The sequence below is a fragment of the Lampetra planeri genome, unplaced genomic scaffold (assembly GCF_965212315.1).
Source record: "Lampetra planeri unplaced genomic scaffold, kcLamPlan1.2.h2 scaffold_700, whole genome shotgun sequence".
Taxonomy (NCBI): Eukaryota; Metazoa; Chordata; class Hyperoartia; order Petromyzontiformes; family Petromyzontidae; genus Lampetra; species Lampetra planeri.
In genome coordinates this window covers 9,834-36,700 of record NW_027615523.1, presented here as the reverse complement: position 1 = coordinate 36,700, position 26,867 = coordinate 9,834, and the positions used below count along the sequence as shown (strand labels likewise).

The window sequence follows — 26,867 nt, the reverse complement described above, 5'->3', positions numbered from 1 at the left end:
ACTCACTCACACCCACTCACCCACTCACCCACCCACTCACCCACCCACCCACTCACCCACCCACTCACCCACTCACCCACCCACTCACCCACTCACCCACCCACTCACCCACCCACTCACCCACCCACCCACTCACCCACTCACCCACCCACCCACTCACTCACCCACTCACCCACCCACTCACCCACCCCACCCACCCACTCACCCACTCACCCACTCACCCACCCACTCACCCCCACTCACCCACTCACCCACTCACCCACCCACTCACCCACCCACTCACCCACCCACCCACTCACCCACCCACTCACTCACCCACTCACCCACTCACCCACCCACTCACCCACCCACTCACCCACCCACCCACTCACCCACCCATCTCTCTCCGCAGGCCACAACAACCGCCACAACCGCCACCACCACCGCCCACCACCACCACCACGTCGCGTCCCGCACCCCTCAGCGCCGCCTGCGGTGCTCACTCTGCCCCCGGACGTTTCGCACCCGGGACCAACTTCAGCGCCACCAATCGTCGCATCATCCCCAACAACAACAACAACAGCAGCAGCAGCAGCAGCAACAGCAGCAACAGCAGCAGCAGCAGCAGCATCAGCGGGCGGCTGACATCGTCACGGAAGTTGCGATGGATGAGGAGGTGGAGGAGGTGGAGGATGATGATGACGATGACGACGACGACGATGATGACGATGAGGTGGAGGGTGGTGGAGGAGATGGTGGAGGTGGTGGAGGTGGTGGAGGTGGTGGAGGTGGTGAGGGAGGTTCTTACCGGGGCGTGTCTACGGGAAGGTGAGTGGAGGGGGGTGAGCGGTGGTGCAGTGGTTAGCTCGTTGTGTGTGTCTGTGTGTCTGTGTGTGTGTCTGTGTGTGTGTCTGTGTGTGTGTGTGTCTGTGTGTGTGTGTGTCTGTGTGTGTGTGACAATCCGCTATGACTCCCCGTGCCCACCTGTGCCTCTACTGCACCACGGCGTTTCCCCGTGTGGAGTCTCTGCGTGACCACGTGTCTCTCTCCCCGTGTCTCTCTCTCCCCGTGTCTCTCTCTCACCATGTCTCTCTCACCGTGTCTCTCACCGTGTCTCTCTCACCGTGTCACCGTGTCTCTGTCTCTCTCCCCGTGTCTCTGTCTGTGCAGACACTCCACTATGAGCCCCCGTGCCCACCTGTGCCTCTACTGCACCACGGCGTTTCCCCGTGTGGAGTCTCTGCGCGACCACGTGTCTCTCTCTCTCCGTGTCTCTCCCCGTGTCTCTCTCACCGTGTGTCTCTCTCTCCCCGTGTCCCCGTGTCTCTGTCTGTGCAGACACTCCACTATGAGCCCCCGTGCCCACCTGTGCCTCTACTGCACCACGGCGTTTCCCCGTGTGGAGTCTCTGCGCGACCACGTGTCTCTCTCTGTGTCTCTCTGTGTCTCTCTCTCCCCGTGTCCCCGTGTCTCTGTCTGTGCAGACACTCCACTATGAGCCCCCGTGCCCACCTGTGCCTCTACTGCACCACGGCGTTTCCCCGTGTGGAGTCTCTGCGCGACCACGTTGTGGTGCACATGACGGACGAGGCCGGTGGCTTCATGTGCCCCTCGTGCGATCGCGCCTTCGCCGACTTCCTCCAGGTCCGCTCAGCCAGAAATATCAGTGTGTGTCTCTCTGTCTGTGTGTGTGTGTCTGTGTGTGTGTGTGTCTGTGTGTGTGTGTGTGTCTGTGTGTGTGTCACTGTGTGTGTCTCTGTGTGTGTCTGTGTCTCTGTGTGTGTCTCTGTGTGTGTGTGTGTCTGTGTGTGTGTCTCTCTGTGTGTGTCTCTGTGTGTGTGTCTCTGTGTGTGTGTGTTTCTGTGTGTGTGTCTCTGTGTGTGTCTCTGTGTGTGTCTCTGTGTGTGTCTCTGTGTGTCTCTGTGTCTCTGTGTGTGTCTGTGTGTGTCTCTGTGTGTGTCTCTGTGTGTCTCTGTGTGTCTCTCTGTGTGTCTCTGTGTGTGTCTCTGTGTGTGTCTCTGTGTGTGTCTGTGTGTGTCACTGTGTGTGTGTCTGTGTGTGTGTCTCTGTGTGTCTCTGTGTCTGTGTCTCTGTCTCTCTAGCTGAAGAAAGGCTTCCACTCGGAGAAGATCTTCCAGTGCTCGCAGTGTGACAAGGCGTTCTGTGTCTCTCTGTCTCTCTCTGTGTCTGTGTCTCTCTGTGTCTCTGTCTCTCTGTGTCTCTCTGTGTGTCTCTGTGTCTGTGTCTCTGTCTCTCTAGCTGAAGAAACACGTGAGGGGCTTCCACTCGGAGAAGATCTTCCAGTGCTCTCAGTGTGACAAGGCGTTCTGTCTCTCTCTGTGTCTCTGTCTCTCTGTCTCTCTGTCTCTCTCTGTGTCTCTCTGTGTGTCTCTCTGTGTCTCTGTGTCTCTCTGTCTCTCTCTGTGTCTCTCTGTGTGTCTCTGTGTCTGTGTCTCTGTCTCTCTAGCTGAAGAAACACGTGAGGGGCTTCCACTCGGAGAAGATCTTCCAGTGCTCGCAGTGTGACAAGGCGTTCTGTCTCTCTCTGTGTCTCTCTGTGTCTCTCTGTGTCTCTCTGTGTCTCTCTGTGTCTCTCTGTGTGTGTGTCTCTCTGTGTCTCTGTCTCTCTGTGTGCCTCTCTGTGTGTGTGTCTCTCTGTGTGTCTCTGTGTCTCTCTAGCTGAAGAAACACGTGAGGGGTTTCCACTCGGAGAAGATCTTCCAGTGCTCGCAGTGTGACAAGGCGTTCTGTCTCTCTCTGTGTCTCTCTGTGTGTGTCTCTGTGTCTCTCTCTCTCTCTGTGTCTCTCTGTGTCTCTGTGTCTCTCTGTGTCTCTCTGTGTCTCTCTGTGTCTCTCTAGCTGAAGAAACACGTGAGGGGCTTCCACTCGGAGAAGATCTTCCAGTGCTCGCAGTGTGACAAGGCGTTCTGTCTCTCTCTGTGTCTCTGTCTCTCTGTCTCTCTGTCTCTCTCTGTGTCTCTCTGTGTGTCTCTCTGTGTCTCTCTGTCTCTCTGTCTCTCTCTGTGTCTCTCTGTGTGTCTCTGTGTCTGTGTCTCTGTCTCTCTAGCTGAAGAAACACGTGAGGGGTTTCCACTCGGAGAAGATCTTCCAGTGCTCGCAGTGTGACAAGGCGTTCTGTCTCTCTCTGTGTCTCTCTGTGTGTCTCTCTGTCTCTCTCTTTGTCTCTCTGTGTCTCTGTGTGTCTCTGTGTCTCTCTGTGTCTCTCTGTCTCTCTAGCTGAAGAAACACGTGAGGGGCTTCCACTCGGAGAAGATCTTCCAGTGCTCGCAGTGTGACAAGGCGTTCTGTCTCTCTCTGTGTCTCTCTGTGTGTCTCTCTGTCTCTCTCTTTGTCTCTCTGTGTCTCTGTGTGTCTCTGTGTCTCTCTGTGTCTCTCTGTGTCTCTGTCTTTCTAGCTGAAGAAACACGTGAGGGGCTTCCACTCGGAGAAGATCTTCCAGTGCTCGCAGTGTGACAAGGCGTTCTGTCTCTCTCTCTGTCTCTCTCTGTGTCTCTCTGTGTGTCTCTGTGTCTGTGTCTCTGTCTCTCTAGCTGAAGAAACACGTGAGGGGCTTCCACTCGGAGAAGATCTTCCAGTGCTCGCAGTGTGACAAGGCGTTCTGCCGGCCCGACAAGCTGAAGCTACACATGTTGCGCCACTCGGACCAGCGCGACTTCCTGTGCTCCAGCTGCGGCAAGCAGTTCAAGGTGACTACACTACACTATACACTACTACACTACACTATACACTACTACACTACTACACTACACTATACACTACACTATACACTACACTACTACACTATACACTACACTATACACTACACTATACACTACTACACTACACTATACACTACACTATACACTACACTGCTACACTACACTACTATACTACTACACTATACACTACACTATACACTACTACACTACACTGCATTATACACTACTACACTACACTATACACTACACTACTACACTACTACACTATACACTACACTATACACTACTACACTATACACTACACTATACACTACTACACTACACTATACACTACTACACTACACTATACACTACTACACTACACTATACACTACTACACTATACACTACTACACTACACTATACACTACTACACTACACTATACACTACTACACTACACTATACACTACTACACTACACTATACACTACTACACTACACTATACACTACACTATACACTACTACACTACACTATACACTACTACACTACACTATACACTACTACACTACACTATACACTACTACACTACACTATACACTACTACACTACACTATACACTACACTATACACTACTACACTACACTATACACTACTACACTACTACACTGCATTATACATTACTACACTATACACTACTACACTACACTATATACTACACTACACTATACACTACTACACTACACTATACACTACACTATACACTACTACACTATACACTACACTACACTATACACTACTACACTACACTATACACTACTACACTACACTATACACTACTACACTACACTATACACTACACTATACACTACTACACTATACACTACTACACTACACTATACACTACTACACTACACTATACACTACTACACTATACACTACTACACTACACTATACACTACTACACTACACACTACACACTACACTCTGTGTGTGTGTCGCAGCGCAAGGACAAGCTCAAAGAGCACATGCAGCGGATGCACAACCCTACACACTACACTATACACTACTACACTATACACTACACTATACACTACTACACTACACACTACACTACACTATACACTACACTATACACTACATATACACTACTACACTACACTATACACTACACTACACTATACACTACACTATACACTACTACACTATACACTACACTATACACTACTACACTATACACTACACACTACACTATACACTATACACTACACTCTGTGTGTGTGTGACAGCGCAAGGACAAGCTCAAAGAGCACATGCAGCGGATGCACAACCCTACACACTACACTACACACTACACTACACTACTACACTACTACACTACACTATACACTACTACACTACACTACACACTACACTACTACACTATGTGTGTGTGTGTGACAGCGCAAGGACAAGCTCAAAGAGCACATGCAGCGGATGCACAACCCGGAGCGCGAGCTGCTGCTGCTGCGGGTGGCTGTGCGGCCACTCAAGACGAAGCGGTTCCGACCCAAAGTGGCTCCGCACGACTTTGAGAGCTTCACGTTCAAGTGCCGCGTCTGCATGATGGGCTTCAGGCGGCGTGGGATGCTGGTGAGTGGGGAGAGGCTCACTCGCTCACTCGCTCACTGACTCGCTAACTCACTCACTCATACACTCACTGACTCGCTCAGACACTCGCTCACTCACTCACTCACTCGCTCACCCAAAGTGGCTCCGCACGACTTTGAGAGCTTCACGTTCAAGTGCCGCGTCTGCATGATGGGCTTCAGGCGGCGTGGGATGCTGGTGAGTGGGGAGAGGCTCACTCGCTCGCTTGCTCAGACACTCGCTCGCTCACTCACTCACTGACTCGCTCGCTCACTCACTCACTGACTCGCTCGCCTCGCTCGCTCACTCACTGACTCGCTCGCTCGATCGCTCACTCACTGACTCGCTCGCTCGCTCGCTCACTCACTGACTCGCTCGCTCGCTCACTCACTCACTGACTCGCTAACTCACTCACTCACTCGCTCACTCACTCGCTCGCTCACTCACTCACTCACTCACTCGCTCACTCGCTCACTCACTCGCTCGCTCACTCACTCACTCACTCACTCACTCACTCACTCACTGACTCGCTCGCTCTCGCTCGCTCACTCACTGACTCGCTCGCTCGATCGCTCACTCACTGACTCGCTCGCTCGCTCGCTCACTCACTGACTCGCTCGCTCGCTCACTCACTCACTGACTCGCTAACTCACTCACTCACTCGCTCACTCACTCGCTCGCTCACTCACTCACTCACTCACTCACTCACTCGCTCACCTCACTCGCTCGCTCACTCGCTCGCTCACTCGCTCACTCACTCATACACTCACTGACTCACTCACTCGCTCACTCATACACTCACTGACTCACTCACTCGCTCGCTCACTCGCTCGCTCACTCACTCGCTCACTCACTCACTGACTCACTTATACACTCGCTCACTCGCTCACTCACTCGCTCGCTCACTCATATGCTGTGTGTGTCTGTGTGTGTGTCTGTGTGTGTGTCTGTGTGTGTGTGTGTGTGTGTCTGTGTGTGTGTGTGTCTGTGTGTGTGTGTGTGTCTGTGTGTGTGTGTCTGTGTGTCTGTGTGTGTGTGTGTGTCTGTGTGTGTGTGTGTGTCTGTGTGTGTGTGTCTGTGTGTCTGTGTGTGTGTGTGTGTCTGTGTGTGTGTGTGTGTCTGTGTGTGTGTGTGTGTCTGTGTGTGTGTGTGTGTGTGTCTGTGTGTGTGTCTGTGTGTGTGTGTGTGTGTGTCTGTGTGTGTGTCTGTGTGTGTCTGTGTGTGTCTGTGTGTGTCTGTGTGTGTCTGTGTGTCTGTGTGTGTGTCTGTGTGTCTGTGTGTGTGTCTGTGTGTGTGTGTGTCTGTGTGTGTGTGTGTCTGTGTGTGTGTCTGTGTGTGTGTCTGTGTGTCTGTGTGTGTGTGTGTGTGTCTGTGTGTGTGTGTGTCTGTGTGTGTCTGTGTGTCTGTGTGTGTCTGTGTGTGTGTGTCTGTGTGTGTGTCTGTGTGTGTGTGTCTAACAGGTGAATCATCTGTCCAAGAGGCACCCAGAGATGCCCCTGGCTGAGGTTCCTGAGTTGACGCTGCCCATTATCAAGCCCAACAGAGACTACTTCTGTCAGTACTGTGACAAGGTGGGTGGGGGGGTGAGTGAGTGAGTGGGTGAGTGTATGAGTGAGTGAGTGTATGAGTGAGTGTGTAAGTGAGTGTGTGAGTGTGTGAGTGAGTGTGTGAGTGAGTGAGTGAGTGTATGAGTGAGTGAGTGTATGAGTGAGTGAGTGAGTGAGTGTGTGAGTGTATGAGTGAGTGAGTGAGTGTATGAGTGACTGAGTGAGTGAGTGAGTGTGTGAGTGAGTGAGTGTGTGAGTGTGTGAGTGAGTGAGTGTGTGAGTGAGTGTATGAGTGAGTGAGAGTGTGAGTGAGTGAGTGAGTGTATGAGTGAGTGAGTGAGTGTGTGAGTGAGTGAGTGTGTGAGTGTATGAGTGAGTGTATGAGTGTATGAGTGACTGAGTGAGTGAGTGAGTGTGTGAGTGAGTGAGTGTGTGAGTGTGTGAGTGAGTGAGTGTGTGAGTGAGTGTATGAGTGAGTGTATGAGTGTATGAGTGACTGAGTGAGTGAGTGAGTGTGTGAGTGAGTGAGTGTGTGAGTGTGTGAGTGAGTGAGTGTGTGAGTGAGTGTATGAGTGAGTGAGTGAGTGTGTGAGTGTATGAGTGAGTGAGTGAGTGTATGAGTGACTGAGTGAGTGAGTGAGTGTGTGAGTGAGTGAGTGTGTGAGTGTGTGAGTGAGTGAGTGTGTGAGTGAGTGTATGAGTGAGTGAGAGTGTGAGTGAGTGAGTGAGTGTATGAGTGAGTGAGTGAGTGTGTGAGTGAGTGAGTGTGTGAGTGTATGAGTGAGTGTATGAGTGTATGAGTGACTGAGTGAGTGAGTGAGTGTGTGAGTGAGTGAGTGTGTGAGTGTGTGAGTGAGTGAGTGTGTGAGTGAGTGTATGAGTGAGTGTATGAGTGTATGAGTGACTGAGTGAGTGAGTGAGTGTGTGAGTGAGTGAGTGTGTGAGTGTGTGAGTGAGTGAGTGTGTGAGTGAGTGTATGAGTGAGTGAGAGTGTGAGTGGGTGAGTGAGTGAGTGAGTGTGTGAGTGAGTGAGTGTGTGAGTGTGTGAGTGGGTGAGTGTATGAGTGAGTGAGTGTATGAGTGTGTGAGTGTGTGAGTGAGTGAGTGTATGAGTGTGTGAGTGAGTGAGTGAGTGTATGAGTGAGTGAGTGTATGAGTGAGTGAGTGAGTGTGTGAGTGAGTGAGTGAGTGTATGAGTGAGTGAGTGAGTGTGTGAGTGTATGAGTGAGTGAGTGTATGAGTGAGTGAGTGAGTGTGTGAGTGTGTGAGTGAGTGAGTGAGTGTATGAGTGTATGAGTGACTGAGTGAGTGAGTGAGTGTGTGAGTGAGTGAGTGTGTGAGTGAGTGTATGAGTGAGTGAGAGTGTGAGTGAGTGAGTGAGTGAGTGAGAGTGTGAGTGAGTGAGTGTATGAGTGTGTGAGTGAGTGAGTGAGTGTATGAGTGAGTGAGTGTATGAGTGAGTGAGTGAGTGTGTGAGTGTGTGAGTGAGTGAGTGAGTGTATGAGTGTATGAGTGACTGAGTGAGTGAGTGAGTGTGTGAGTGAGTGAGTGTGTGAGTGAGTGTATGAGTGAGTGAGAGTGTGAGTGAGTGAGTGAGTGAGTGAGTGAGAGTGTGAGTGAGTGAGTGTATGAGTGAGTGAGTGAGTGAGTGTGTGAGTGGGTGAGTGTGTGATTGAGTGTGTGAGTGTGTGAGTGAGTGAGTGTGTGAGTGAGTGACTGAGTGATTGTCCGAGTGAGTGACTGAGTGAGTGAGTGAGTGAGTGTATGAGTGAGTGAGTGTATGAGTGAGTGAGAGTGTGAGTGAGTGAGTGAGAGTGTGAGTGAGTGAGTGAGTGTATGAGTGAGTGGGTGAGTGAGTGAGTGAGTGTGTGAGTGAGTGAGTGTGTGAGTGTGTGAGTGGGTGAGTGTATGAGTGAGTGAGTGTATGAGTGTGTGAGTGTGTGAGTGAGTGAGTGAGTGTATGAGTGAGTGAGTGAGTGTATGAGTGAGTGAGTGAGTGAGTGAGTGTATGAGTGAGTGAGTGAGTGAGTGAGTGAGTGTGTGAGTGAGTGAGTGTATGAGTGAGTGAGTGAGTGAGTGAGTGAGTGAGTGAGTGTATGAGTGAGTGTGTGAGTGTGTGAGTGAGTGTGTGAGTGTGTGAGTGAGTGAGTGAGTGTATGAGTGAGTGAGTGTATGAGTGAGTGAGTGTATGAGTGAGTGAGTGTGTGAGTGAGTGAGTGAGTGTATGAGTGAGTGAGTGTGTGAGTGAGTGAGTGAGTGTATGAGTGAGTGAGTGTATGAGTGAGTGAGTGTATGAGTGAGTGTATGAGTGAGTGTATGAGTGAGTGAATGAGTGAGTGAGTGTATGAGTGAGTGAGTGTATGAGTGAGTGTATGAGTGAGTGTATGAGTGAGTGAGTGTATGAGTGAGTGTATGAGTGAGTGTATGAGTGAGTGAATGAGTGAGTGTGTGAGTGAGTGAGTGTATGAGTGAGTGTGTGAGTGAGTGAGTGAGTGAGTGTATGAGTGAGTGAGTGTATGAGTGAGTGAGTGTATGAGTGAGTGAGTGTATGAGTGAGTGTGTGAGTGAGTGAGTGTGTGAGTGAGTGAGTGTATGAGTGAGTGACTGAGTGACTGAGTGAGTGTATGAGTGACTGAGTGAGTGTATGAGTGAGTGAGTGTGTGAGTGAGTGAGTGAGTGTATGAGTGAGTGAGTGTATGAGTGACTGAGTGAGTGTATGAGTGAGTGAGTGTGTGAGTGAGTGAGTGAGTGTATGAGTGAGTGAGTGTATGAGTGAGTGAGTGTATGAGTGAGTGAGTGTATGAGTGAGTGAGTGTATGAGTGAGTGAGTAACTGAGTGAGTGTATGAGTGAGTGAGTGTATGAGTGAGTGACTGAGTGACTAACTGACTGACTAACCGACTGACTGACTGACTAACTAACCGATTGCACCACCACCACCACAGGTCTACAAAAGTGCCAGCAAGCGAAAGTCGCACATCCTCAAGAACCACCCGGGCTACGACCTCCCGCCCAGCATCCGCAAGCTTCGCCTCGGGCTCACCGGGCTGGGCGGTGGTGCCGGGCTCCCGGGCTGTGTCACAGGCAGTGGCGGCGGTGATGCAGAGGCGCTGCTGTGCACACACACGCAGCTCACCGGGACAGTAGCAAGCGCGCCCGTGTGTTGCCCGCACTGCAGCAAGCAGTACAGCAGCAAGGTTAGTGGTGGTGGTGGTGCAGTCAGTCAGTCACTCACTCACACAGTCACTCAGTCAGTCACTCAGTCACTCAGTCAGTCACACACTCACACACTCACACACTCACTCACACAGTCACTCAGTCACTCAGTCAGTCACTCACTCACTCACTCATACACTCAGTCAGTCAGTCAGTCACTCACTCACTCAGTCACACACTCACTCACACACTCACACACTCACTCACACACTCACACACTCACTCACTCAGTCACTCAGTCACTCACACACTCACTCACACACTCACTCACTCACACACTCACTCACACACTCACACACACTCACTCACACACTCACTCACACACTCACACACTCACTCACACACTCACACACTCACTCACACACTCACTCACACACACTCACACACACGCAGCTCACCCGGACAGTAGCAAGTGCGCCCGTGTGTTGCCCACACTGCAGCAAGCAGTACAGCAGCAAGGTTAGTGGTGGTGGTGGTGCAGTCAGTCAGTCAGTTAGTCAGTCAGTTAGTCAGTCAGTCAGTCACTCAGTCAGTCACTCACACACTCAGTCACTCAGTCAGTCACTCACTCACTCACTCATACACTCAGTCAGTCAGTCACTCACTCACTCACACACTCACACACTTAGTCAGTCAGTCAGTCACTCACACACTCACACACTCAGTCACTCAGTCAGTCACTCACACACTCACACACTCACACACTCAGTCACTCAGTCACTCACTCACACACTCACACACTCACTCATACACTCATTCACTCAGTCACACACTCACTCACTCACTCACACACTCACTCACACACACTCACACACACGCAGCTCACCCGGACAGTAGCAAGTGCGCCCGTGTGTTGCCCGCACTGCAGCAAGCAGTACAGCAGCAAGGTTAGTGGTGGTGGTGGTGGTGGTGCAGTCAGTCAGTCACTCGGACACTCAGTCAGTCAGTTAGTTAGTCAGTCAGTCAGTCACTCACACAGTCACTCAGTCAGTCACTCAGTCACTCAGTCAGTCACACACTCACACACTCACACACTCACTCACACAGTCACTCAGTCACTCAGTCAGTCACTCACTCACTCACTCATACACTCAGTCAGTCAGTCAGTCACTCACTCACTCAGTCACACACTCACACACTCACTCACTCACACACTCACACACTCACTCACTCACTCACACACTCACTCACTCACACACTCACACACTCACTCACTCACACACTCACACACTCACTCAGTCACTCACTCATACACTCACACACTCACTCACTCACTCACACACTCACTCACTCACTCACACACTCACTCACTCACTCACACACTCACACACTCACTCACACACTCACTCAGTCACTCACTCACTCATACACTCACTCACTCACACACTCACTCACACACTCACTCACTCACACACTCACTCACTCACTCACACACTCACTCACTCACACACTCACCCACTCACTCACACACTCACTCACTCACTCATACACTCACTCATTCACTCAGTCACTCACTCACTCACTCACTCACTCACACACTCACTCACTCACTCACTCACACACTCACTCACTCACTCACTCACTCACACACTCACTCACTCACTCATACACTCACTCATTCACTCAGTCACTCACTCAATCATACACTCACTCATTCACTCAATCACACACTCACTCACTCAGTCACTCACTCACTCACTCACTCACTCACTCACTCACACACTCACTCAGTCACTCACTCACTCATACACTCACTCACTCACACACTCACTCACTCACTCATACACTCACTCATTCACTCAATCACACACTCACTCACTCACTCATACACTCACTCATTCACTCAGTCACTCACTCACTCATACACTCACTCACTCACACACTCACTCACTCACTCACACACTCACTCACTCACTCATACACTCACTCATTCACTCAGTCACTCACTCACTCACTCACTCATACACTCACTCACACACTCACTCACACACTCACTCACTCACACACTCACTCACTCACTCACACACTCACTCACACACTCACTCACTCACACACTCACTCACTCACACACTCACTCACTCACACACTCACTCACTCACACACTCACTCATACACTCACTCACACACTCACTCACTCATACACTCACTCACACACTCACTCACACACTCACTAACTCACTCACACACTCACTCACACACTCACTCATACACTCACTCACTCATACACTCATACACTCACTCACTCACTCACTCACACACTCACTCACACACTCACTCATACACTCACTCACTCATACACTCACTCACTCACACACTCACTCACTCACTCACTCACTCACACACTCACTCACTCACTCACACACTCACTCACTCAGCCACTCACTCACTCACACACTCACTCACTCACTCACACACTCACTCACTCATACACTCATTCACTCACTCACTCATTCACTCACTCACTCACACACTCACTCACTCACTCACTCATACACTCACTCACACACTCACTCACTCACTCATACACTCACTCACTCATACACTCACTCACTCACTCACTCACACACTCACTCACACACTCACTCACTCACACACTCACTCACTCACTCACACACTCACTCACTCATACACTCACTCACACACTCACTCACTCACTCATTCACTCACTCACTCATACACTCACTCACTCACTCACACACTCACTCACTCACTCACTCATACACTCACACACACACTCACTCACTCACTCACTCACACACTCACTCACTCAATCATACACTCACTCACTCATACACTCACACACACACTCACTCACTCACTCACACACTCACTCACTCACTCATACACTCACTCACACACTCACTCACTCACACACTCACTCATTCACTCAATCACACACTCACTCACACACTCACCCACTCACTCACACACTCACTCACTCACTCACTCATACACTCACTCACTCACTCACACACTCACTCATTCACTCAATCACACACTCACTCACACACTCACCCACTCACTCACACACTCACTCACTCACTCATACACTCACTCATTCACTCAGTCACTCACTCACTCATACACTCACTCACTCACTCACACACTCACTCACTCACTCACACACTCACTCACACACTCACTCACTCACACACTCACTCACTCACTCACACACTCACTCACTCACTCACTCACTCACACACTCACTCACTCACTCATACACTCACTCATTCACTCAGTTACTCACTCAATCATACACTCACTCATTCACTCACTCACACACTCACTCACTCACACACTCACTCACTCACTCACACACTCACTCATACACTCACTCATACACTCACTCACTCACACACTCACTCACTCCGTGTCTCTCTCCCCGTGTCTCTCTCCCCGTGTCTCTCCCCGTGTCTCTCTCTCCCCGTGTCTCTCCCCCCCCCCCGTGTCTCTCTCCGTGTGTCTCTCTCCCCGTGTCTCTCTCCCCGTGTCTCTCTCCCCGTGTCTCTCTCCCCGTGTCTCTCTCCCCGTGTCTCTCTCCCCGTGTCTCTCTCCCCGTGTCTCTCTCCCCGTGTCTCTCTCCCCGTGTCTCTCTCCCCGTGTCTCTCTCCCCGTGTCTCTCTCCCCGTGTCTCTCCCCGTGTCTCTCTCTCCCCGTGTCTCTCTCCCCGTGTCTCTCTCCCCGTGTCTCTCTCCCCGTGTCTCTCCCCGTGTCTCTCTCCCCCCGTGTCTCTCCCCCCCCCCCGTGTCTCTCCCCCCGTGTCTCTCTCCCCGTGTCTCTCTCCCCGTGTCTCTCCCCCCGTGTCTCTCTCCCCGCAGGCCAAGATGGTCCAGCACATCCGCAAGAAGCATACGGAGCAGCTGCTGCTAATGCAGCAGCAGCAGCAGCAGCAGCTGCATCACAGCCCAGCGACCACCACCACCACCACCACCACCACCAGTACCACCACCACCACCACCAGCACCACCAGCACAACTTGCAGCAGCAGCAGCAGCATCAGCAGCAGCAGCAGCAGCAGGTGGGAGCGGCCACAACGACAGGTTCAAGCGCGGCCATTGAGGCGAACGAAGAGGTGAAGGGGCGGACGTCGTGCAACGCGCGGAGACACGCGGAGACACGCAGAGAGACACGGGGAGAGAGACACGGGGAGAGAGACACGGGGAGAGAGACACGGGGAGAGAGACACGGGGGGAGAGACACGGAGAGAGAGACACGGAGAGACGGAGAGACACGCTGAGAGACGCAGAGACACGCGGAGACACGCAGAGACACACAGACACACACACACACGCAGAGACACACAGAGACATGGAGACACGCAGAGACACACGCAGAGACACGCGGAGACACGGAGACACACAGAGACACACAGAGACACACAGACAGACACACAGACAGACACACACAGACACATAAAGACACACACACAGACACACACACACAGACACACACAGACACACACACATATACTCTCTCTCTCTCTCCCCGTGTCTCTCTCCCCGTGTCTCTCTCCCCGTGTCTCTCTCCCCGTGTCTCTCTCCCCGTGTCTCTCCCCCCGTGTCTCTCTCCCCGTGTCTCTCTCCCCGTGTCTCTCTCCCCGTGTCTCTCTCCCCGTGTCTCTCTCCCCGTGTCTCTCCCCCCGTGTCTCTCTCTCCCCGTGTCTCTCTCCCCGTGTCTCTCTCCCCGTGTCTCCCCCGTGTCTCCCCCGTGTCTCCCCGTGTCTCACCGTGTCTCACCGTGTCTCTGTCCGCGTGTCTCTCCCCGTGTCTCACCGTGTCTCACCGTGTCTCTCCGTGTCTCTCTCCCCGTGGCTCTCTCCCCGTGTCTCTCTCCCCGTGTCTCTCTCCCCGTGTCTCACCGTGTCTCACCGTGTCTCCCCCCGTGTCTCTGTCCGCGTGTCTCTCTCTCCCCGTGTCTCTCTCCGCGTGTCTCTCTCTGTCCCCGTGTCTCTCCCCGTGTCTCCCCGTGTCTCACCGTGTCTCTCTCCGCGTGTCTCTCTCCCCGTGTCTCCCTGTGTCTCACCGTGTCTCACCGTGTCTCTCTCCCCGTTTCTCTCTCCGCGTGTCTCTCTCCCCGTGTCTCCCCGTGTCTCTCTCCCCGTGTCTCTCCCCGTGTCTCCCCGTGTCTCTGTCCGCGTGTCTCTGTCCGCGTGTCTCAGTGCGTGCGAGCGGAGCGCGTTCGTACGATGCTCACATTCACCGCCATCGACAGCTCCAGCCCCAACCACCATCACAACCACGACGACTCCATGCAGGTCAGAGGACACTCACTCTCTCACTCACTCAGTCACTCACTCACTCAGTCACTCACTCACTCAGTCACTCAGTCACTCACTCACCCACCCACTCACTCACTCAGCCACTCACTCACTCACTCTCTCACTCACTCACTCAGTCACTCACTCACTCAGTCACTCACTCAGTCAGCCACTCACTCACTCACTCACTCACCCACCCACTCACTCACTCAGCCACTCACTCACTCTCTCACTCACTCAGTCACTCACTCACTCAGTCACTCACTCACTCAGCCACTCACTCACTCACACACTCACTCACTCAGTCACTCACTCACTCACTCAGTCACTCTCTCACTCAGTCACTCACTCACTCAGTCACTCACTCACCCACCCACTCACTCAGTCACTCACTCAGTCACTCACTCACTCACTCACACTCACACACTCACTCATACACTCACTCACTCATACACTCACTCATACACTCATACACACACTCATACACTCACTCACTCACTCATACACTCACTCACTCATACACTCACTCACTCACACACTCACTCATACACTCACTCACTCACTCATACACTCACTCACTCACACACTCACTCACTCATACACTCACTCACTCAGTCACTCACTCACTCACTCAGTCACTCAGTCACTCAGTCACTCACTCACACACTCACTCACTCACTCACCCACTCACCCACTCACTCACTCACTCACACACTCACTCACTCACTCACTCACTCACACACTCACTCACTCACTCACACACTCACTCACTCACTCACCCACTCACCCACTCACTCACTCACTCACACACTCACTCACTCACACACTCACTCACTCACACACTCACCCACTCACTCACTCACTCACTCACACACTCACTCACTCACTCAGTCACTCACACACTCACTCACTCACACACTCACTCACTCATACACTCACTCACTCACTCAGTCACTCACTCAGTCACTCAGTCACTCAGTCACTCACTCACTCACTCACTCACCCACTCACTCACTCACACACTCACTCACTCACTCAGTCACTCACTCACTCACTCACACACTCACTCACTCACACACTCACTCACTCACCCACTCACCCACTCACTCACACACTCACTCACTCACTCACTCACACACTCACTCACTCACACACTCACCCACTCACTCACTCACTCACACACTCACTCACTCACTCAGTCACTCACACACTCACTCACTCACTCATACACTCACTCATTCACTCAGTCACTCACTCACACACTCACTCACTCACTCAGTCACTCACACACTCACTCACTCACTCAGTCACTCTCCAGCCCCAACCACCATCACCACCACGACGACTCCATGCAGGTCAGAGGACACTCACTCACTCACTCAGTCACTCACTCACTCAGTCACTCACTCACTCACTCATACACTCACTCAGTCACTCACTCACTCACTCACTCACTCACTCTCTCACTCACTCACTCATACACTCACTCACTCACTCACACACTCACACACTCACTCACACACTCACTCACTCACTCAGTCACTCACTCACTCACTCAGTCACTCACTCACTCAGTCACTCACTCACACACTCACTCACTCACTCAGTCACTCAGTCACTCTCTCACTCACTCACTCATACACTCACTCACTCAGTCACTCACTCAGTCAGCCACTCACTCACTCACCCACCCACTCACTCACTCAGCCACTCACTCACTCTCTCACTCACTCAGTCACTCACTCACTCAGTCACTCACTCATACACTCACTCAGTCACTCAGTCACTCACACACTCACACACTCACTCACTCAGTCACTCAGTCACTCACACACTCACACACTCACTCACTCACTCATACACTCACTCAGTCACTCATACACTCACTCACTCATACACTCACTCACTCTTTCACTCACACTCACTCACTCATACACTCACTCACTCACTCTCTCTCACTCACTCACTCACACACTCACTCACACACTCTCTCACTCACTCTGTCTCTCACTCTCTCACTCTACGGAACGTAGAAGCTTCTCCCGTAGCTGGACGCTGCCAATAACCTGCAGGCCTTGCTGAGGCCTTGCTGAGGCCTTGCTGAGGCCTGGCTGAGGCCTTGCTGAGGCCTTGCTGAGGCCTTGCTGAGGCCTGGCTGAGGCCTTGCTGAGGCCTTGCTGAGGCCTTGCTGAGGCCTTGCTGAGGCCTGGCTGAGGCCTGGCTGAGGCCTTGCTGAGGCCTTGCTGAGGCCTTGCTGAGGCCTTGCTGAGGCCTTGCTGAGGCCTTGCTGAGGCCTTGCTGAGGCCTTGCTGAGGCCTGGCTGAGGCCTTGCTGAGGCCTTGCTGAGGCCTTGCTGAGGCCTTGCTGAGGCCTTGCTGAGGCCTTGCTGAGGCCTGGCTGAGGCCTTGCTGAGGCCTTGCTGAGGCCTTGCTGAGGCCTTGCTGAGGCCTGGCTGAGGCCTGGCTGAGGCCTTGCTGAGGCCTGGCTGAGGCCTTGCTGAGGCCTTGCTGAGGCCTTGCTGAGGCCTTGCTGAGGCCTGGCTGAGGCCTTGCTGAGGCCTTGCTGAGGCCTTGCTGAGGCCTTGCTGAGGCCTGGCTGAGGCCTTGCTGAGGCCTTGCTGAGGCCTTGCTGAGGCCTGGCTGAGGCCTTGCTGAGGCCTTGCTGAGGCCTTGCTGAGGCCTTGCTGAGGCCTTGCTGATGCCTGGCTGAGGCCTTGCTGAGGCCTTGCTGAGGCCTTGCTGAGGCCTTGCTGAGGCCTGGCTGAGGCCTTGCTGAGGCCTGGCTGAGGCCTTGCTGAGGCCTGGCTGAAGCCTGGCTGAGGCCTTGCTGAGGCCTTGCTGAGGCCTTGCTGAGGCCTTGCTGAGGCCTTGCTGAGGCCTTGCTGAGGCCTGGCTGAAGCCTGGCTGAGGCCTTGCTGAGGCCTTGCTGAGGCCTGGCTGAGGCCTGGCTGAGGCCTGGCTGAGGCCTTGCTGAGGCCTTGCTGAGGCCTTGCTGAGGCCTTGCTGAGGCCTGGCTGAGGCCTTGCTGAGGCCTGGCTGAGGCCTTGCTGAGGCCTTGCTGAGGCCTTGCTGAGGCCTTGCTGAGGCCTGGCTGAGGCCTTGCTGAGGCCTTGCTGAGGCCTTGCTGAGGCCTGGCTGAGGCCTTGCTGAGGCCTGGCTGAAGCCTGGCTGAGGCCTTGCTGAGGCCTTGCTGAGGCCTTGCTGAGGCCTTGCTGAGGCCTTGCTGAGGCCTGGCTGAAGCCTGGCTGAGGCCTTGCTGAGGCCTTGCTGAGGCCTGGCTGAGGCCTGGCTGAGGCCTTGCTGAGGCCTTGCTGAGGCCTTGCTGAGGCCTTGCTGAGGCCTGGCTGAAGCCTGGCTGAGGCCTTGCTGAGGCCTTGCTGAGGCCTGGCTGAGGCCTGGCTGAGGCCTGGCTGAGGCCTTGCTGAGGCCTTGCTGAGGCCTTGCTGAGGCCTGGCTGAAGCCTGGCTGAGGCCTTGCTGAGGCCTTGCTGAGGCCTTGCTGAGGCCTGGCTGAGGCCTTGCTGAGGCCTTGCTGAGGCCTTGCTGAGGCCTTGCTGAGGCCTGGCTGAAGCCTGGCTGAGGCCTTGCTGAGGCCTTGCTGAGGCCTGGCTGAGGCCTTGCTGAGGCCTTGCTGAGGCCTTGCTGAGGCCTTGCTGAGGCCTTGCTGAGGCCTGGCTGAGGCCTTGCTGAGGCCTTGCTGAGGCCTGGCTGAGGCCTGGCTGAGGCCTTGCTGAGGCCTTGCTGAGGCCTGGCTGAGGCCTTGCTGAGGCCTTGCTGAGGCCTTGCTGAGGCCTGGCTGAGGCCTTGCTGAGGCCTTGCTGAGGCCTTGCTGAGGCCTTGCTGAGGCCTGGCTGAGGCCTTGCTGAGGCCTGGCTGAGGCCTTGCTGAGGCCTTGCTGAGGCCTGGCTGAGGCCTTGCTGAGGCCTGGCTGAGGCCTGGCTGAGGCCTTGCTGAGGCCTTGCTGAGGCCTTGCTGAGGCCTTGCTGAGGCCTTGCTGAGGCCTGGCTGAGGCCTGGCTGAGGCCTGGCTGAGGCCTTGCTGAGGCCTTGCTGAGGCCTTGCTGAGGCCTTGCTGAGGCCTGGCTGAGGCCTTGCTGAGGCCTTGCTGAGGCCTGGCTGAGGCCTTGCTGAGGCCTTGCTGAGGCCTTGCTGAGGCCTGGCTGAGGCCTTGCTGAGGCCTGGCTGAGGCCTTGCTGAGGCCTTGCTGAGGCCTTGCTGAGGCCTGGCTGAGGCCTGGCTGAGGCCTTGCTAAGGCCTTGCTGAGGCCTGGCTGAGGCCTTGCTGAGGCCTGGCTGAGGCCTGGCTGAGGCCTTGCTGAGGCCTTGCTGAGGCCTTGCTGAGGCCTGGCTGAGGCCTTGCTGAGGCCTTGCTGAGGCCTTGCTGAGGCCTTGCTGAGGCCTTGCTGAGGCCTGGCTGAGGCCTGGCTGAGGCCTTGCTGAGGCCTTGCTGAGGCCTGGCTGAGGCCTGGCTGAGGCCTTGCTGAGGCCTGGCTGAGGCCTGGCTGAGGCCTGGCTGAGGCCTGGCTGAGGCCTTGCTGAGGCCTGGCTGAGGCCTGGCTGAAGCCTTGCTGAGGCCTGGCTGAGGCCTTGCTGAGGCCTTGCTGAGGCCTTGCTGAGGCCTTGCTGAGGCCTGGCTGAGGCCTGGCTGAGGCCTGGCTGAGGCCTCGCTGAGGCCTGGCTGAAGCCTGGCTGAGGTCTGGCTGAGGCCTGGCTGAGGCCTGGCTGAGGCCTGGCTGAGGCCTTGCTGAGGCCTGGCTGAAGCCTGGCTGAGGCCTTGCTGAGGCCTTGCTGAGGCCTTGCTGAGGCCTGGCTGAGGCCTTGCTGAGGCCTTGCTGAGGCCTTGCTGAGGCCTTGCTGAGGCCTGGCTGAAGCCTGGCTGAGGCCTTGCTGAGGCCTTGCTGAGGCCTGGCTGAGGCCTTGCTGAGGCCTTGCTGAGGCCTTGCTGAGGCCTTGCTGAGGCCTTGCTGAGGCCTGGCTGAGGCCTTGCTGAGGCCTTGCTGAGGCCTGGCTGAGGCCTGGCTGAGGCCTTGCTGAGGCCTTGCTGAGGCCTGGCTGAGGCCTTGCTGAGGCCTTGCTGAGGCCTTGCTGAGGCCTGGCTGAGGCCTTGCTGAGGCCTTGCTGAGGCCTTGCTGAGGCCTTGCTGAGGCCTGGCTGAGGCCTTGCTGAGGCCTGGCTGAGGCCTTGCTGAGGCCTTGCTGAGGCCTGGCTGAGGCCTTGCTGAGGCCTGGCTGAGGCCTGGCTGAGGCCTTGCTGAGGCCTTGCTGAGGCCTTGCTGAGGCCTTGCTGAGGCCTTGCTGAGGCCTGGCTGAGGCCTGGCTGAGGCCTGGCTGAGGCCTTGCTGAGGCCTTGCTGAGGCCTTGCTGAGGCCTTGCTGAGGCCTGGCTGAGGCCTTGCTGAGGCCTTGCTGAGGCCTGGCTGAGGCCTTGCTGAGGCCTTGCTGAGGCCTTGCTGAGGCCTGGCTGAGGCCTTGCTGAGGCCTGGCTGAGGCCTTGCTGAGGCCTTGCTGAGGCCTTGCTGAGGCCTGGCTGAGGCCTGGCTGAGGCCTTGCTAAGGCCTTGCTGAGGCCTGGCTGAGGCCTTGCTGAGGCCTGGCTGAGGCCTGGCTGAGGCCTTGCTGAGGCCTTGCTGAGGCCTTGCTGAGGCCTGGCTGAGGCCTTGCTGAGGCCTTGCTGAGGCCTTGCTGAGGCCTTGCTGAGGCCTTGCTGAGGCCTGGCTGAGGCCTGGCTGAGGCCTTGCTGAGGCCTTGCTGAGGCCTGGCTGAGGCCTGGCTGAGGCCTTGCTGAGGCCTGGCTGAGGCCTGGCTGAGGCCTGGCTGAGGCCTGGCTGAGGCCTTGCTGAGGCCTGGCTGAGGCCTGGCTGAAGCCTTGCTGAGGCCTGGCTGAGGCCTTGCTGAGGCCTTGCTGAGGCCTTGCTGAGGCCTTGCTGAGGCCTGGCTGAGGCCTGGCTGAGGCCTGGCTGAGGCCTCGCTGAGGCCTGGCTGAAGCCTGGCTGAGGTCTGGCTGAGGCCTGGCTGAGGCCTGGCTGAGGCCTGGCTGAGGCCTTGCTGAGGCCTGGCTGAGGCCTGGCTGAAGCCGGGCTGAGGCCTTGCTGAGGCCTTGCTGAGGCCTGGCTGAGGCCTGGCTGAGGCCTGGCTGAAGCCTGGCTGAGGCCTGGCTGAGGCCTGGCTGAGGCCTGGCTGAGGCCTGGCTGAAGCCTGGCTGAAGCCTGGCTGAGGCCTTGCTGAGGCCTGGCTGAGGCCTGGCTGAGGCCTGGCTGAGGCCTGGCTGAAGCCTGGCTGAGGCCTGGCTGAGGCCTGGCTGAGGCCTGGCTGAGGCCTGGCTGAAGCCTGGCTGAGGCCTGGCTGAGGCCTGGCTGAGGCCTGGCTGAGGCCTGGCTGAGGCCTAGCTGAGGCCTGGCTGAAGCCTGGCTGAGGCCTGGCTGAGGCCTGGCTGAGGCCTGGCTGAAGCCTGGCTGAGGCCTGGCTGAGGCCTGGCTGAGGCCTGGTTGAGGCCTGGCTGAATCCTGGCTGAGGCCTGGCTGAGGCCTGGCTGAAGCCTGGCTGAGGCCTGGCTGAAGCCTGGCTGAGGCCTGGCTGAGGCCTTGCTGAGGCCTCGCTGAGGCCTGGCTGAGGCCTGGCTGAAGCCTGGCTGAGGCCTGGCTGAAGCCTGGCTGAGGCCTGGCTGAAGCCTGGCTGAGGCCTGGCTGAAGCCTGGCTGAGGCCTGGCTGAAGCCTGGCTGAGGCCTGGCTGAGGCCTGGCTGAAGCCTGGCTGAGGCCTGGCTGAAGCCTGGCTGAGGCCTGGCTGAGGCCTGGCTGAAGCCTGGCTGAGGCCTTGCTGAGGCCTGGCTGAGGCCTGGCTGAAGCCTGGCTGAGGCCTGGCTGAGGCCTGGCTGAAGCCTGGCTGAGGCCTGGCTGAAGCCTGGCTGAGGCCTGGCTGAGGCCTGGCTGAAGCCTGGCTGAGGCCTGGCTGAAGCCTGGCTGAGGCCTGGCTGAGGCCTTGCTGAGGCCTGGCTGAGGCCTGGCTGAAGCCTGGCTGAGGCCTTGCTGAGGCCTGGCTGAGGCCTGGCTGAAGCCTGGCTGAGGCCTGGCTGAGGCCTGGCTGAAGCCTGGCTGAGGCCTGGCTGAGGCCTGGCTGAGGCCTAGCTGAGGCCTGGCTGAGGCCTGGCTGAGGCCTGGCTGAGGCCTGGCTGAGACCTGGCTGAGGCCTGTCTCCCCACCACTCTCCCCCACTCCCCCCACCACTCCCCCACCACCCCCCCCTCTCTCCACCCCCCCCCTCTCCTCCCCCCACCCCCACCACCACCCCCCACCCCCCCCCCCAGGCCGCTGACCTCCTGACCCAGGCGATGAGTTAACCTCCCCCCCCCACCCACTCTCTCCCTCCCCGGCCGCTGACCTACTGACCCATGAACTCCCCCCCCCCCACTCGTCCCCCCCCCACCCCCCCCCCCTCTCTCCCCCCACCCCCCCCCCACCCCCTCCCCCCAGGCCGCTGACCTCTTGACCCAGGCGATGAGTGAGCTGTCCCAGTCGCTGGCGGGCGACTTCCGCCCCGGGGGTCACGGAGAGTTCCAGCGCGTCCAGTTCCTCCCCGTCGCCTCCCACGCCGCCCCCACCCCCTCCCCCTCCTCCTCCGTGGTCGCCGTGGCGACCGGGGGGAGGGGCCGGCGGGGGAGGGGGGAGGAGGAGGGGGGGGAGGGGGAGGGGGGGGGAGGAGGGGGAGGGGGTCGTGGTGGATGCGAGGAGTGTCCAGTTCATTGAACAGCAGCAGCAGCAGCACATTCAGCTGCAGGTGGTGCAGGTACGTGGGGGGAGACGCGGGGAGACACGGGGAGACGCGGGGAGACACGGGGAGACACGGAGAGACATGGGGGGACACGGGGAGACACGGGGAGAGACACGGAGAGACATGGGGGGACACGGGGGAGACACGGGGGGAGATGGGGGGAGAGACGGGGAGACACCGGGAGACACGGAGAGACACGGGGAGAGAGAGAGACACGGGGGGACAGACACGGGGAGAGACACGGAGAGACACGGGGAGAGAGACACGGGGGGACAGACACGGGGAGAGAGAGAGACACGGGGGGACAGACACGGGGAGAGACACGGAGAGACATGGGGAGAGACGGGGGGAGAGACACGGGGAGAGAGAGACACGGGGAGAGAGACACGGAGAGAGACGGGGAGGGAGATACGGAGAGAGACACGGGGGGAGACACGGAGAGAGACACGGGGAGAGACACGGGGAGAGACACGGGGAGAGAGACACGGGGAGACACAGGGGGAGACACGGGGAGAGAGACACGGGGAGACACAGGGGGAGACACGGGGAGAGAGACACGGGGAGACACAGGGGGAGACACGGGGAGAGAGACACGGGAAGACACAGGGGGAGACACGGGGAGAGAGACACGAGGAGACACAGGGGGAGACACGGGGAGAGAGACACGGGGAGATACAGGGGGAGACACGGGGAGAGAGACACGGGGAGACACAGGGGGAGACACGGGGAGAGAGACACGGGGAGACACAGGGGGAGACACGGGGAGAGAGACACGGGGAGACACAGGGGGAGACACGGGGAGAGACACGGGGAGAGAGAGACACGGGGGGAGACACGGGGAGAGAGAGACACGGGGGGAGACACGGGGAGAGAGAGACACGGGGGGAGACACGGGGAGAGAGAGACACGGGGGGAGACACGGGGAGAGAGAGACACGGGGGGAGACACGGGGAGAGAGAGACACGGGGGGAGACACGGGGAGACGCGGGGAGACACACGGAGGGACATGGGGAGACACGGGGAGAGAGACACGGGGAGAGAGACACGGGGAGAGAGACACGGGGAGAAAGACACGGGGAGAGACACGGGGAGAGAGACACGGGGGAGCTTTGCCTGTATCTGTGCAACTGCACTTGCCCCTACAGCCCAGCTGGAGTCTACCTGGGGCACCTTTGTCTGTGCAACTGCACTTGCCCCTGCAGCCCAGCTGGAGGCTACCTGAGGCACCTTTGTCTGTGTCAGTGTGCAACTGCACTTGCCCCTGCAGCCCAGCTGGAGGCTACCTGGGGCACCTTTGTCTGTGTCAGTGTGTAGCTGCACTTGCCCCTGCAGCCCAGCTGGAGGCTACCTGGGGCACCTTTGTCTGTGTCAGTGTGCAACTGCACTTGCCCCTACAGCCCTGCTGGAGGCTACCTGGGGGAGCTTTGTCTGTGCAACTGCACTTGCCCCTGCATCCCTGCTGGAGGCTACCTGGGGCACCTTTGTCTGTGCAACTGCACTTGCCCCTGCAGCCCTGCTGGAGGCTACCTGGGGGACCTTTGTCTGTGCAACTGCACTTGCCCCTACAGCCCAGCTGGAGGCTACATGGGGCTCCTTTGTCTGTGTCAGTGTGCAACTGCACTTGCCCCTGCAGCCCAGCTGGAGGCTACCTGGGCCACCTTTGTCTGTGTCAGTGTGCAGCTGCACTTGCCCCTGCAGCCCTGCTGGAGGCTACCTGGGGCACCTTTGTCTGTGTCAGTGTGTAGCTGCACTTGCCCCTGCAGCCCAGCTGGAGGCTACCTGGGGCACCTTTGTCTGTGTCAGTGTGCAACTGCACTTGCCCCTGCAGCCCAGCTGGAGGCTACCTGGGGCACCTTTGTCTGTGTCAGTGTGCAACTGCACTTGCCCCTGCAGCCCAGCTGGAGGCTACCTGGGGCACCTTTGTCTGTGTCAGTGTGCAACTGCACTTGCCCCTGCAGCCCAGCTGGAGGCTACCTGGGGCACCTTTGTCTGTGTCAGTGTGCAACTGCACTTGCCCCTGCAGCCCAGCTGGAGGCTACCTGGGGCACCTTTGTCTGTGTCAGTGTGCAACTGCACTTGCCCCTGCAGCCCAGCTGGAGGCTACCTGGGGCACCTTTGTCTGTGTCAGTGTGCAACTGCACTTGCCCCTGCAGCCCAGCTGGAGGCTACCTGGGGCACCTTTGTCTGTGTCAGTGTGCAACTGCACTTGCCCCTGCAGCCCAGCTGGAGGCTACCTGGGGCACCTTTGTCTGTGTCAGTGTGCAACTGCACTTGCCCCTGCAGCCCAGCTGGAGGCTACCTGGGGCACCTTTGTCTGTGTCAGTGTGCAACTGCACTTGCCCCTGCAGCCCAGCTGGAGGCTACCTGGGGCACCTTTGTCTGTGTCAGTGTGCAACTGCACTTGCCCCTGCAGCCCTGCTGGAGGCTACCTGGGGCACCTTTGTCTGTGTCAGTGTGCAACTGCACTTGCCCCTGCAGCCCAGCTGGAGGCTACCTGGGGCACCTTTGTCTGTGTCAGTGTGCAACTGCACTTGCCCCTGCAGCCCAGCTGGAGGCTACCTGGGGCACCTTTGTCTGTGTCAGTGTGCAACTGCACTTGCCCCTGCAGCCCAGCTGGAGGCTACCTGGGGCACCTTTGTCTGTGTCAGTGTGCAACTGCACTTGCCCCTGCAGCCCTGCTGGAGGCTACCTGGGGCACCTTTGTCTGTGTCAGTGTGCAACTGCACTTGCCCCTGCAGCCCAGCTGGAGGCTACCTGGGGCACCTTTGTCTGTGTCAGTGTGCAACTGCACTTGCCCCTGCAGCCCAGCTGGAGGCTACCTGGGGCACCTTTGTCTGTGTCAGTGTGCAACTGCACTTGCCCCTGCAGCCCAGCTGGAGGCTACCTGGGGCACCTTTGTCTGTGTCAGTGTGCAACTGCACTTGCCCCTGCAGCCCAGCTGGAGGCTACCTGGGGCACCTTTGTCTGTGTCAGTGTGCAACTGCACTTGCCCCTGCAGCCCAGCTGGAGGCTACCTGGGGCACCTTTGTCTGTGTCAGTGTGTAGCGGCGTCGCCGAATCAGTCGACGGTGGATCTCAGCCAGATCCACGACTCTGAGGCCTTCACCCACATACTCACCCAGGTACTCAGGTACTCAGGTACTCACCACCCACATACTCACCCAGGTACTCAGGTACTCACCCAGGTACTCAGGTACTCAGGTACTCACTCACTCACTCAGGTACTCAGGTACTCAGGTACTCACCCAGGTACCCACATACTCACCCAGGTACTCAGGTACTCAGGTACTCACTCACTCACATACTCACCCAGGTACTCAGGTACTCAGGTACTCACCACCCACATACTCACCCAGGTACTCAGGTACTCACTCACTCACATACTCACCCAGGTACTCAGGTACTCACTCACATACTCACCCAGGTACTCAGGTACTCACTCACTCACTCACATACTCACCCAGGTACCCACATACTCACCCAGGTACTCAGGTACTCAGGTACTCACCCAGGTACTCAGGTACTCAGGTACTCACCACCCACATACTCACCCAGGTACTCAGGTACTCAGGTACTCACTCACTCACATACTCACCCAGGTACTCAGGTACTCAGGTAGTCACATACTCACCCACATACTCACCCAGGTACTCAGGTACTCACTCACCCACATACTCACCCAGGTACTCAGGTACTCAGGTAGTCACATACTCACCCACATACTCACCCAGGTACTCAGGTACTCAGGTACTCACCACCCACATACTCACCCAGGTACTCAGGTA

At 56.6% G+C, this 26,867-nt stretch overlaps 2 protein-coding genes across 5 annotated transcripts; both read left to right on the top strand.

Moving 5' to 3' along the window:
* Positions 1-403: 403 nt before the first annotated feature.
* On the top strand, positions 404-5,361 carry LOC144741760 (uncharacterized). 4 transcript variants are annotated; one of them, XM_078624262.1, is made up of 4 exons: positions 404-807; positions 1,150-1,623; positions 3,531-3,686; positions 5,119-5,361. In XM_078624262.1, the coding sequence occupies exons 2-4, from the start codon at positions 1,474-1,476 to the stop codon at positions 5,344-5,346; spliced, it is 534 nt and encodes a 177-aa protein (XP_078480388.1). In that variant the 5' UTR covers positions 404-807; positions 1,150-1,473; the 3' UTR covers positions 5,347-5,361. The 4 variants fall into 4 exon arrangements, 2 of the variants coding, with proteins under 2 accessions (XP_078480388.1, XP_078480387.1); XM_078624261.1 differs by lacking the exon at positions 404-807 and having other exon boundaries at positions 814-1,623; XR_013590039.1 differs by lacking the exons at positions 404-807; positions 3,531-3,686; positions 5,119-5,361 and adding an exon at positions 2,239-2,578 and having other exon boundaries at positions 814-1,623.
* A 36-nt stretch (positions 5,362-5,397) lies between these two features.
* On the top strand, positions 5,398-22,914 carry LOC144741761 (PR domain zinc finger protein 10-like). The gene is made up of 6 exons (XM_078624263.1): positions 5,398-5,502; positions 6,765-6,875; positions 9,796-10,047; positions 13,885-14,138; positions 15,225-15,320; positions 22,785-22,914. Exons 1-6 carry the CDS (start codon positions 5,473-5,475, stop codon positions 22,798-22,800), a joined length of 759 nt encoding a protein of 252 aa, XP_078480389.1. The 5' UTR covers positions 5,398-5,472; the 3' UTR covers positions 22,801-22,914.
* Positions 22,915-26,867: the final 3,953 nt, after the last annotated feature.

Coding starts and splice junctions, on each gene's coding strand:
- LOC144741760 (XM_078624261.1), top strand. CDS start 946: ATGACTCCCCGTGCCCACCTGTGCCTCTACTGCACCACGGCGTTTCCC. Junction 1,624..3,530: donor CCTTCGCCGACTTCCTCCAG/GTCCGCTCAGCC, acceptor CTGTCTCTCTAG/CTGAAGAAACACGTGAGGGG. Junction 3,687..5,118: donor GCTGCGGCAAGCAGTTCAAG/GTGACTACACTA, acceptor TGTGTGTGACAG/CGCAAGGACAAGCTCAAAGA.
- LOC144741761 (XM_078624263.1), top strand. CDS start 5,473: ATGATGGGCTTCAGGCGGCGTGGGATGCTG. Junction 5,503..6,764: donor TCAGGCGGCGTGGGATGCTG/GTGAGTGGGGAG, acceptor TGTGTCTAACAG/GTGAATCATCTGTCCAAGAG. Junction 6,876..9,795: donor TCTGTCAGTACTGTGACAAG/GTGGGTGGGGGG, acceptor CCACCACCACAG/GTCTACAAAAGTGCCAGCAA.